Source organism: Danio rerio, chromosome 16 (assembly GCF_049306965.1).
Source record: "Danio rerio strain Tuebingen ecotype United States chromosome 16, GRCz12tu, whole genome shotgun sequence".
Lineage (NCBI taxonomy): Eukaryota > Metazoa > Chordata > Actinopteri > Cypriniformes > Danionidae > Danio > Danio rerio.
In genome coordinates this window covers 23,653,669-23,666,708 of record NC_133191.1, presented here as the reverse complement: position 1 = coordinate 23,666,708, position 13,040 = coordinate 23,653,669, and the positions used below count along the sequence as shown (strand labels likewise).

At 33.6% G+C, this 13,040-nt stretch overlaps 2 protein-coding genes across 2 annotated transcripts in view; both read left to right on the top strand.

Annotated features, from left to right (window-relative positions):
- The first annotated feature begins 670 nt into the window (after positions 1 to 670).
- On the top strand, positions 671 to 6,137 carry aqp10a (aquaporin 10a). Its single transcript, NM_001002349.2, has 6 exons — positions 671 to 875; positions 1,731 to 1,857; positions 2,680 to 2,817; positions 4,591 to 4,709; positions 4,953 to 5,170; positions 5,459 to 6,137. Exons 1-6 carry the CDS (start codon positions 801 to 803, stop codon positions 5,661 to 5,663), a joined length of 882 nt encoding a protein of 293 aa, NP_001002349.1. The 5' UTR covers positions 671 to 800; the 3' UTR covers positions 5,664 to 6,137.
- A 2,088-nt stretch (positions 6,138 to 8,225) lies between these two features.
- The window catches only part of atp8b2 (ATPase phospholipid transporting 8B2), a 90,148-nt gene continuing 85,333 nt past the window's right edge, over positions 8,226 to 13,040 (top strand). The window contains exon 1 of the mRNA XM_021466905.3: positions 8,226 to 8,536. The gene's annotated coding sequence lies outside the window, so the exon portion shown is untranslated. The remainder of the gene's footprint in view (positions 8,537 to 13,040) is intronic.

Here is a 13,040-nt window from a genome sequence, read left to right as displayed (position 1 = left end):
GGCCCAAAATTGGTCACCTCATCTATAACTTGATCCCCTCAATCCTATATTTTTTTTGCTCCCTTAAATCAAACACACCTTATTCAGGTCATCACAGCATTAGTAAAGATTATAGGACCCGAAACAGGTGTGTAAGACAAAGAGAAACTTGGAAAATGTACACTTCTGTGAGGCTTCAGGATCATGGTTGAAAACTGCTGCTTTAGTCTCCAGCTCTCCATTGTTAATATCAATTACAACCAAACTGCAAAGGGTTAAAGCGTAATAATATACCCGTAAGAATATACTATTTCAATCATTGCTTTATTACATTTTAACATTTATTTTTGCATTGCTTTATTACACATGGTAGTATTAAATGTGATGCTGGCTTTTGGAACAAAATTTTGATTTACAGAAATTTGAGCTAGATAATTGTGGAATTACCTAATTTCAAAGTCGTGTAATGTTCAAATGTCCAAATGATTAGATTATCTGGAAGTACTGAAAAGCAAGATAAGTGTTTTAGGGCAGCGGATCATAGATCACTGATTTCTTCTCTTGCTCCTTTTTCTCTTTGTCCTACTGGATTATTAATGATTGATAAAGGGGTTGTGGTCTAGATCAGACTTGCTGTGATGTAGATGTTGACTGGCTGATGTAGGATGTTTGTACCCTGCGAGTACATTTAAAACAGGGTGTAAAGGTTAGCTGAGCTAATAGACACAGACTGAGGTCAGACCATCTCTAAACAACAGTACAGTAGCAAGTTGAGCTCTGCCTGCAAGTAAATATTAAAAATGAGTCAGATGAAGAAGATCATGAAGAGGATGAAGGTGAAAAATGAACTGGCACGACAGATTATGGGAGAGATCTTGGGCACTTTTGTTCTTCTGGTGAGTTTTTGCACAGTTTTCACTATTAAAAACTTTGAGAGCAGTTACTGATTTAAAGATCTGAAAAAGTTGTGTACAAATTTGTTTATCATTAACAAAATGTATTGAATGTTTTTTTTTTCATTATTTTTCATGTAAAACTCCTCACATTGAAAATATCACTAACTAATGTTATATAATAAAGTATAATGATTAATTAATAAATTACGTATTGTACAATAATATTTAATAACTTCTTAGATCAACTGTATAATTATAGCCTAGGTTAATGTAAAAAAAAAAAAAAAAAACATTTAATTGATGATTCATGATTGTGCCGAATATGCAAACAAATCTAAGATGCAAAACTATCTCTAAAAATTAACATGAAACTAATTAACCAAATGCTTTAAATGTTGTAAACTTGTAATCCTATTTGTTGCACCATTAGATAAGCTTTATTCACTGAATCTGCCAGACTGTAATGTTTTGAATATATATGCTGACAAACTAACTGTGTAGTTTGGTAGTAGCTTTTAAGGGACAGTCAAATAGATCATATAATGTTCCAGTGCAAGTGCAATTTTCCCTGTCATTAACAATAACAACATCACAAAATAATATCAAAATTACAGTCACACTTTATCAATAAATGCAAAGTAAACTTGTGTCAGTTACTTTAATAAACTGATACGTTCATTATGTTTTTCCTCCAAAAAAAAAAAAAAAAAAAAGTTTGCATGACACCAAGCAATACTGAAAAAAGTCAGTTTTGATATAACTGTATATAACAATTGATCTATGATCAATTATTCATAAGTTATTACACAACTACGTTAATTAGACATATTCATGTGCAGTTTTTTTCTGCTCCAGTTGTTTGGTTGTGCTGCAGCGGCTCAGGTGAAAACCAGCAGAGAAACAAAGGGGCAGTTTCTGTCTGGTAACATCGCCTTCTCGGTAGGTGTCATGTCTGCCATGTACCTCTGCAGGGCAGTATCAGGTAAAATTGTTATAGACAGCAGTTTTGGTAACACTTTACAATAACAGTACATGAATAATGATGTATTAATATGTAAACTGAACATTATAGTTTATTATGAATTAATGACTGTGATGCACTAATCATGAACTAACTTTACCTACGACATGATTCACATGAGTTCATACGTGAATGACGGCTACCTTAATTACTTGTTAGTACATGATTGTTTGTTACTTAATGCATTAATTACCACATTAGTTTATGCTTAATTAAACCATGATGAACTCATGATATGTTAATGTATAATTATGTTGTGACTTTACTTGGAGGGGCACATCATCATTAACCTATTCTTAACTACTCATGAACTCCGTATGCACGTCCAACTAGTGAGTTTACACTGAATAACAATAGATAAGTGTTCTGTCAACATCATCATGAACAGGAGTTCATGAGTAATTTAGGATGAGCTAATAGTGATGTGCTCTTTCAAGTAAAGTCATGACATAACTATACATTAACAGTTCATGAGTTCATGTTGGTTACATTTAGCTTAAACTTAAATGTTAATTAATACGTTAATTAACAACATGTACTAACAAGTAATTAAGGTAGTCGTTATTTTCACTCATGTGACTCAAGTTGTAGCTAAAGTTAACTCATGATTAGTGCATACCTTAACTCATCATTGATTCATAATAAAGTAATGTTCAGTTTACATATTAATACATCATTATTCGTGTACTGTTATTGTAAAGTGTTACCGCAGTTTTTAACAATTCTCTTGGATTGACATACACTGACTTCTCTTATAATGTATTTTCCCCCCTTCTCCCTCAGGAGCTCATCTAAACCCAGCTGTGTCTCTGAGTTTCTGTGTATTGGGAGACCTGGCCTGGATAAAGCTGCTACCATATTCTCTCGCTCAAATTTTAGGGGCTTACCTTGCTTCAGGGCTTGTCTATCTCATCTACCATGGTAAGAAGATTGAGAGAAATAAAGATATCCTCTATTTAAAATGAGATCTATACTAAATGGTTTATAATAAAATAGAATGACAATTCTGTCATTTAGGCCTACTGTAACTGCAAATCAATTAAAAACTCATTTAGCAACACATAGTTGAACCAAATGTGACCCTGGACCACAAAACTAAAAGACCTAAGTGTCAAACACTTAGAGATCACATGAAAGCTGAATTATTAAGCCATCATATCTTTCTAATTCTAATAAAGCTCATTCAGTCAGCTGTTTCTCTTCAAGTTATCAAGTTTTGAAACATCATTTTTTGTATGAACACACTTCCAGGGGAGACAGAAATCTCCCAGATTTGCTAATTTTTTTATTTCTGTTCTGAAGATGAACAAAAGTATTATAGGTTTGGAATTTAAATTTTAGGCAAAACTAATTAAGCCTTTAAGAATTTTGCCATAATTCACTCCCTCTCAACTTGTTCCAGGTGCTTTCTTCTGTTTACTTTAAAGGCACAATATGTAATACTTCTCAAAAGACTTATGCACTTACAATATCCTAAATGTCTCAAAAAATGTATCCCAAATCCAGAGTAAAAATTATTTTTAATTAGCAACACAGATCACATGATGTGATGTCAAATGATGTCACACACCCTAAATTTCTGGTTTGATTTTTGCAACAACGTTGATGAGTCCTTGGCCATCGAGAATAAGCAGGCGGAGAGCTGACACGCTTTAAATAGTTTTAATAATGCAAATAAACAAAACAAACAGGTGGCAGATCCTCACTGTGACTACAGCCAAACTGAAAGCAAAACAAACATGAGTCTTCTCTCTTGTCTTCCACTGCTGGATCTCCTCCTTTTAAAATCAAGGGCTCCCCCTTGAGACTCGTGACAGTTGGTGCACACAGTTGACGGTTGTTAACACTCCACCGGCCTCGGATGCTCTCACAACTTTCAACCCTGCCCTGCCTACTTTCTACAGCAATGGTCTCAAACTCAATTCCTGGATGGCCACAGCTCTGCACAGTTTAACTCCATTCACTTCCAACTCACTAGTCTATAGTAGTCTTGAACACCTTGATTAGTTGGATCAGCTGTGTTTGATTAGAATTGAAGCAAATCTGTGCAGAGCCGAGGCACATCAGGAATCGAGTCTGAGACCTACAGTATGTTTTACAGTTTTATAGAATACAAATAGGTTTAGGTTATGCATTCGATTAGACTGCACAGAACAGCATTATTGGAAATGTAAAATGTATTTAGTATTATTGATCTATTGCCTATGGTAGAAATGACTAGGAATGGCAGAAAATGGTCAAACTACTTGCCCTACAAACAAGTGTGTTCATGACTATACTTAAAAAACATAATCATAACCTGTAGAACCTGAAGCGGTCGACTGTGGTATAATAAAAGCTCTGCTGCTTTCCTGCCGTAGCGCTCTTATCTCATTAACTTCAGCTGTCTAGTTTCACTACGACAGCTTACAGCCTTAATCTGGTTCACACCATGATACTAAGTTTTGAATATTTTAGCTCATCTATGAAAAAGATTTCTGCATGATTCCCATAGAATGTAATGAAGACAACACCTCCCCTGATTTCACAATCAGTCACCATGAAACTACGCCTTTGTTCATTGGAAATAAGCACCCACTGGGAAAATTACATATTAAGCCTTTTAATATAACTTATATAATTCAATTCTATATTTGTCAGTTTTGAGTTATTGAAAGATGATTAAAACGATTTCTTATACCTTCTCTCCTCCAGATGCCATCATGGAATTCAGTGGTGGAGTTCTGACCGTATTTGGCCCTAATGAAACAGCCAGTATCTTCGCCACTTACCCAACTGATGTAGTATCAGTGCAGACCAATTTCCTGGATCAGGTTAGCAGAAGGCCACAGTAGATTAGACAAGACCTCTGTAGTCCATGCAGGCACAATAGAATGATGTAATATTTCTGATATAATAAATTTGGTTAATGTAATCAGATCTAATATATGCTGCTGGAGAGATATAAGTTATGCATGACCTAAGAATTAGCAATTAGACTTTCTAACAGTAATCAGTTATTAACAATAAAGGTTATCGGATTAGACTGTAATTTTCTTTTATATACCTGTGTGCAGGTGGTTGGCACAGCCATGCTGATGCTGTGCATTTTGCCTTTGAATGATAAGAGAAACGCCCCAGCTCCTGAAGCGCTGCTCCCGCCCATTGTAGCAACTGTTGTTCTTGGGATTTCCATCTCAATGTCGGCTAATTGTGGAGCAGCCATAAATCCAGCACGTGATCTTGGTCCACGACTCTTCACCTTTACAGCAGGCTGGGGCACTGAAGTCTTTACGTATGTAATCAAATCTGTCTACATCTATTACTACATCTACTAACATCTGTTTAAGGACTGTGTTATCTCTATGTGGCCTTTCAACTTATCGCTCCTCTTATAAAACTAATTACTGGTTATTGGCAAGCTCCAGTGTTCTATTAAATGATCTCAATGTTCCATTTTTATTACATCAGTGTAACATTAATGGGACATGTAAATGTTCTATTGGTATTTGCCAATGTGTGAAGTCTAACCAGTGCTTGAATTCTTTCACCATAGTCATTTAAAATCTTTTCTTCATTACAGGTGCTATGACTACTTCTTTTGGATCCCATTGGTGGCTCCTATGGTAGGGGGTGTCCTGGGCTCCATCATTTATTTGGTTTTCATCCAGTGGCATCTGCCTGAGCTTGAAGATGAATCTGAATCTGGGGAGATGAATGATCAAACAAAAGTCATGGAGCACAACAACAAAAAAGATGAGATATACCTTAAAATGTCTTCAATTTAAAAAGTCTGGAAAATGTTTAATTTTCCTAACACATTTCCAGATTTATTTCCCCGCGTTTACCCATTATTCCTGGACTGCTTTATACTGTAAATGTAGAAAATAGGGAAAGGCCACAACATAAAAAATGGGGAAATGTACTCAAGATGGACTTTAAAAGCTTTTACAGCAGATGGAAAAACTTTACACATTATTTATTACCATTTCTGTCTCTTTCTTTCCCTTTTAAGACTGGGACTTTATTTTATATTTAAAAAAACCTTCACATTGTCCACTATTTCTCAACTGTGAATATATTTTTTTGTATATAGTATGTACAGTATTTTAGCTATTTTTAATGTGACTCTTACTGTACTGGTGGTAGCCAGACATTTAGTTCTTACCCACACACACATACACAATTTAGATCCCCGTTTATTATAATATTAGAAAGATTTAATATCACCACAATAAATGCTCATATTTGTTTGTTGTCTCTCTCACGTGTAAGTGAAGCAATATTTTGTACATTTGCTGATGTCATGCAGTGAACATTAACTAATTTGCAAACAAAAAGCTTTTTAAAAAATGGCCACACGTGTTTGAAGTCTCTGCTAAGCAACTATTTACAGTATCGAACTTTTGGGAACAGGCGTATCGATTATACATACTTAGAAGGAAAGCTTATTGGCATTTCATGGAATATCCCCCATCCAGAGAAATTATTTCACAATGGATTAAATAAAAGTTCTAGTTATACAGTATGTTAAAAAATAGCTGTAGTATGAATAGCTGTTGTGGGAATAGAACAACAATTGCAAATAATATCTTGGTTGCATTTTGCTTGAACCTTTGCTGATATTTAATAAAACAATATATTGGTAAACTAATAAATATGCAAAATTAAATCATCTTTTTATGTAGGCTAATGGACTAAATATACAACAATGAATACATAACTGCATGTATATTGCTATAGAAATTAAAACGTTCTACTGGTCTACGGACAACAAAACAAATTTTGGTTTAATGTCAGTAATGACAATTTATATATAGATTCAGAAACAAAGACCTTCCCAGTTTCTCTGAATATGTTTGATGGCCTATGGGTTTGAGTAAAATGTTCATATTTATTTAATTCTGTAAATCTATGACAACATTTCTTCCAAATTTATAAGCAAAATGTTGTCATTCAGAGCACTTTTGTTAAAAAATTAATGCAACATATGCATTAATTTGTTGTGATTCATAAAGAAAATGATTTCTTGATTCGTCTGAAGTTAAAACAACTTTGTTAAGGTTAAAACACTGACATTGTGCTATTAACATTCTTGTAATAATAATAGGTGTGAGCCAGTATAGCTAAAACTCACAGTCATGCACACACAGTCATTCTCTGAACTGATTCCAACAAGTAGACCTGAAAACAAGACTACAAAGTACTATCATGCAATAGTTCGAGACTAATATCGATAACAGCTATTATACATTTTATCCTATCTGTAGTTTCTTCACTTTTTTATTAACATGAGAAACAGAGACTACACTGAAAACATTAATTTGTGCTAATATTGTGTGATATGAATACAAATTATACATATTCATTATACATCTAGTAACACAAATGACACAAGGGATAAGAAAAAAAAAACAATACATGAAAGAAAAACAAATATTTCAAGAAAACAAAATAAAAAATATATAAAGATATATCAAAGGAAATACCACAAATATCTCAAACTATACTTCGATTATTAGGAATGCTACATATGCGTACTAAATGGGATCTGATAACTTAAAGGCAATGATTGTAATGTAAATATAATTTTTTTTAGTAGTTCAGTTGTTTAACGGCTTTCTTATTTTGCGATAGGCAGACAGACTCATAATAAAGTTTCAAGTAAAAAACAAAATGTTCTAAAATTAGGCAAATACTGAATAACTACATTTGTGAAGATGGAAAAGGCCACAAAGAGTTACAGTGTTTAACATTTGTCCATTTCCTTACAGTCCGACTCCCTAATCAAAAACAAAAAATGTATTGTCTTAAAATCTTTTTTTTTTTTTTGTAAGCTGAGAAGACAAGTCAAGATATTTCTGTCCAAATTTTTTCTACAAAATTGCATTCTAAAAATAAATATGCAACTGTTTCCAGGTTAGAATTATACAATGTTCATTGCGAATAATTGTTTATACTAAATTTAGACAGTAAAAAAACTACAGGTATAGTAATTATGAAGGATTTTAAAATAAAGTTCTTTCATCTTATTTTGCTCTAAAAAAATTATTGATCCAGGCCAAATTTTAATTATATGTAGTTTGTAATCCTCCACCAAATGAATCCATAATGTGACCAGCAGAAGGCGCCAACGACAAACCAAAACAATGAGCACATGGTAAACGTCATTACAATACTGCCCTCATGCTGCACTGTGAACAAAGTTACGGATTCACTTAAAATACGATAACCTATTTATATTAGAAAATATTATCTAAATATTATCTAAAACCCACATTAAATATGACTACAACACATATAAGATGTGAGTCACCAGCAAAAACAATTTAAGCATAGAATGTTTCCGCATTCAACACACCATCTGAAACAGTACACTTGAGCAGACTGAAAGTGTAAAAGAGCTGATGCAGATGCAAACACCGCCCTCCACCTCCACACCCGCCTCCTGCATCCTATTATTACTATGAGCTGCTGCTGGCATGTCGAGTCCGATACACTTTCACCTTTCAAGGGTGTTTTGATCTTAAAGCGTCGCATGTTTCCGATAAATAACCCATGTTGCCTTAAACCCAACCGGATAACCGTAGAGAAGGAAGAAGCTTTTACAGATAACGGAGATGTCTGAAATCAACACTGCTTACTGGAGGAGCTGATAAAGGTAACGGTGGTCCTTCTTATCCGCTCACAGTGAAAGCTTAACATCAGTTTAAGTCAATAACAAACTGCATGAGAAAAGATCTGAGCTATAGCTTATTATTAGCATCCTCTTCTTTTAAGAACAGAAACTCACAGCACATTAAAACATCCTTTCCAACACTGTTGTCTAAAAATTTCGTATGTTGCTTACAATAACAGTATGACTAATAAATATGCGATAAACGGAATAGTTTATTCCAACCATTTTATGGTGAATGTCGAAGATCAGTTTTGACAATTATTTGTCCTCACATGTGGTCGCGTCTCAACTCCAGAGAATATTTTTCTACTGCGCATGTCTCAGTCTCCTGTTACTTGACAGCTATATTTGACAGCTCATGAACGATATGGTAATCCTTAAAAAGTACTTTAAACAGGCATTTGTACAGTATATCTTTTTAAAATTTAAAGACCATGAAAACAAATAGGCTATTGTATTCTTCTTAAACATTTGAATTCGCATTATTTTTCCTGCTCATTACTTTAAGCATACCTGTATTTATTTTCAATTTAATCGAATATTTGATAATTTCATTTGTATTTATTTGCTTGTTTTAGTGACTTTTTTTTCTTTAATCAATTTATTTCCTCGTTTAATTTAATTTATATTAGACCATTTTTAACTATATTATTGTGTCTGCTATGTCAGTGTCTGTTTATTGTAATCAACCTTTTAAAATGATGATTTTATTTGTTGTTATCTTGTGTTTCCTGTGGGTCAGTTTGAAAACCCCTATCAGGTTTACATAAATCGCAAATTGCTTATATCGAGCAAACACAGACTATTCTGCTGGTCTTTTCAATTGGTTTCCAATTGGTTTATTTTAGGGGAATCAAAAATATGGTTCTCTGCGTGTTTTCCCTCCCAAAACATTACAGGATGGATTTTTGGAGCTTCTTAAAAATAACCTAAAACAACAACAACAACAAAACATGAATATAATGATAGTTAAATAAAGAAAACTTTCCTGGTTTACCAGCAGCGTAAAACATTTTGGGAACCAGAAATTAACACAAGAATGATTTGGGAACCGAACAATGTTAGCTGATTAATGCTTACATCTTTTTTTTAAAATAAAAAATAGCTTAAGAGTTTTATGATTTATGTGTCATGTTATGATTAACAGCCCTCTTGAAGTACCTTAACAGATTGCTAAATAAAATCCCTGAATTAAAAACCCTAAATGGTTTATTATTTTTTAAATACGGTATGTCTCTTTAGAATTGTGGGTTCAGAAAAAGTATTTGCAAGTGACTTATAAACTTAATTGAACCGTGGATTTAAGCTAGTTCTTGAAATTCCTTTGAGAGTAAAATTCTGACTAACAGCCAAGTAATGTGCTTTGCTGTGCTTAGAGAACCAACAATGTAATAATTCCCAAAGGAAGGAAAGCATATCACCAGCAGGAGTATGACTAACTGTAATTTATACACTGTAATAAATGATTAATATGTGAGCATAATTGCATTCCACATTTTAAAAACCACATATCTGTATGTGTAAATATAAACAGAGCGAGTGATAAAGCAGACTCTTAATTTTCAATGGTAAATTCCATTATTGTGGTTCTGGTTAGACAATGACTTCCTCTTTGATGGATAAAGAAACAGATGGCAGGCAAATGAGGCTGGAATATTTGGAAAATAAAGTAGATTAAGATGTACAGTTGAAAATACATGTGCATGGTGAAGTAAAATATGCTGCACAAATGCTTATCATCAATTAGAAATCACACAACTGAAAAACTCTTCAAGCTTGAATGATTATAAATAAGAGTGTTTCATTTTCTATCAAATCTCTTTTTATTCAGTCTGGTGTGTATTGTAGCAGACTGTGTTTGCATTATGCATGTCACATATGTGAGAGAATCTGTGCTGCACGATGGTTACTATGCTGAGTAAAATGACCTGCTTCACACCACTGCAGTCTGTTGTCAGTGTAAAGATGTGAACTTCTAACTGTTTTTATGCAACATGGCTTCCAGATCTGGGCTATTTAGTGTCAAAAAGTAGGCTGTTAACTGGATCTGTCCTTAAGTAGCTTTGTGTGTGTCCTTGCCTTTTTATGCATGTTTGTGTCTGTTGGTTGTGGGTCATTGGCTTTGACCCGCTGGTCTAGAAGCCTCCAGTCATATAAATGGTAGTAGACTCTAATCATGGCTGACACACATGTACTGACCAGCTTGTCTGTCTCTGTTTGTGTGTGTATGTACCTTGTATTCCTAACATTTTAGGGACCAAATGTCCCAAAAAATTATAGCAAAAAATTCATTATAGCAATAAATCACACAGAATTAGGGCAAGTCCCCATAACAATAGCTATACAAGTGTTTGTTTGCATTGGCAAAATATTCCATCTAGCTTGTTTTAAATTTTAGAGCACTTTATAAACATGTTCTAAAAATGGGGGGGGGGGGGGGGGGGGGGGGATTAATAGTTTTTGATACAATATTTATTCATGTGGATAAGTGAAAATGACTAATAGTGCCAGGCCAGTTGCTGGAGATGTTATTTGGTAAAGCAACACTGTGAGTCTGTGCATTTACGGTCCTGTAGTCAGTGGTGGGGGTCGCAATCCTTACAAGAAGTCATCAGCGATTTGAGGGTTGTAAGTACAAACGAAGCAGATACCATTATGGTAATATATTACTGACAGTTCGTTTTTCCATTTTAATAATCATTAATTGTGTTTAGCTGCAGGTACTTGAAAAACATGAAATAATTAACTTCCAGAATTAAGTAATTAAAGTAAGAATTAGATCGATCCAATAGAAAAAAAAAAGAATTGGTAAAAAAAATTTAATATATTTGACACCTATTGTAAAATATATTTACACTTACATTTTTATTCAGGGTGGTTTATTCCTCTGTGGTGACCCCTGATAAACCAGGGACTAAGCCAAAATAAATAAATGTGAAATAAATGACAAAATTTAGATTGAGCTTTTATGTAGTTATTAAAATTATTAAACAAAAAATAAACATTGTGCATTCTAAAAAAGTCTAAAGATGTACAAAGTTAGATGTAATTATTTTTATCTTTATACAGTTGTTGCCATTGATAAAAATGAAATAACAGATCGGATTTCTTGTCTGATAGGGTTTTTAAGGGCAAGGGGTAAATTTTGAATGTTAAGATAGGGGTCTCCTGGAAAAAATGCTTGGAAATTCCATGTCCATCATTTTTGTTTTTATTTTTGTGCATGCTTTTCCGCCTTACTTTTCAACATAGAACAAAAATTGAAAATCCATGAGACATCAGCTTCATTATCTGATATAGAGAAATAATGAGAAGATTTTCAGATATACAGTTGAACTTGCACAGGTATGTTTCAAATAATATATTAAATTTTTATAGTAGAAAGCTATAGATGTTTACAGTAGCAAGCACTGTATTGTGTACAACTAAAAATAGCTGTGAGGGAATGACACTGGGAACTTGACACATTAAAGTTGTAAATGGTCTTTCTTGTTCTTTAGGAGAAAAATAAAACTAAGTATGCAATACATGCACATAATGCTGCCGATTTAGTTAAATGATGACATAAATTTGTAGTTTACACAGAGGTGAAACAGACTTAGTGATTAGTGAAAACAATTTCAGGTATGGAGCCCTAGCATTGAAACCCAAAACTAGGGCTGCACGATATTGGAAAAATCTGACATTGTTTGAAAGAATAATTACAGTAGAGCAAAAAAAAGTAAAATAAACAGTGCTTTATGGTTTTCAGGAGAGTCAAACAGTATTGAGATACAGACATTTAATAATGTAAGGTTAAATAACACTGTATAGTCTTCATTTTATTAATAATTCAGTAAATTTTTTCTTCATTAAAGTTATAAATGTTTTACGGTATTGTGTCCAAATGCTTTAGACTTTTTTTTTTCAATGCCTTTAAAACACATGCAAATGATACATTTTCACTCTGTTATGATTATACTATAAAATGACACCACGAATGTCATGTATTCTCTTGTGTTGATCGACTACAATCCCAACTTAACATTGCAAATACTGCAATGTGACTATTGCGGACACACACATTGCGATATCAATGCTAAAACGATATATTGTGCAGCCCTACCCAAAACATTCTCTTTCTCTCTCTTAACAAGCTGAGAGCGCTCATCATCTGATTTTAGAGGTTGCTGTGTTTCACTGTTTGTCTTATTTCTACTTTTTTTTTTTCAAAATTTTCTCAAAATTCTCACTCGTGCACACTCCACCCACCTCTCCTTCAGCTTTAATCTGATCGCTGGCAGGCTGGCAGTGTCTCTGAATTGTTCACGCCTCGGGCATGTGCAGTACGGTTTTAAAAATAAGTAATAACGTAAAATCTTAATGGTTATAGACAGATTTTACAACATATGACTGAAAATCTATCAAAAAGCTATATAATAATATAGGTTTCTTAGGGCCCACTAATTTCCCGATGCCCTAAGTGGCTGTTTACCTCACTTATTGG

Bases quoted from the DNA above. Each gene is read 5' to 3' on its own strand.
- aqp10a (NM_001002349.2), top strand. From the start codon at position 801: ATGAAGAGGATGAAGGTGAAAAATGAACTGGCACGACAGATTATGGGA. The intron at 2,818-4,590 runs GTAAGAAGATTG...TCTCTCCTCCAG, and splicing joins TGTCTATCTCATCTACCATG to ATGCCATCATGGAATTCAGT. The intron at 5,171-5,458 runs GTATGTAATCAA...TCTTCATTACAG, and splicing joins TGGGGCACTGAAGTCTTTAC to GTGCTATGACTACTTCTTTT.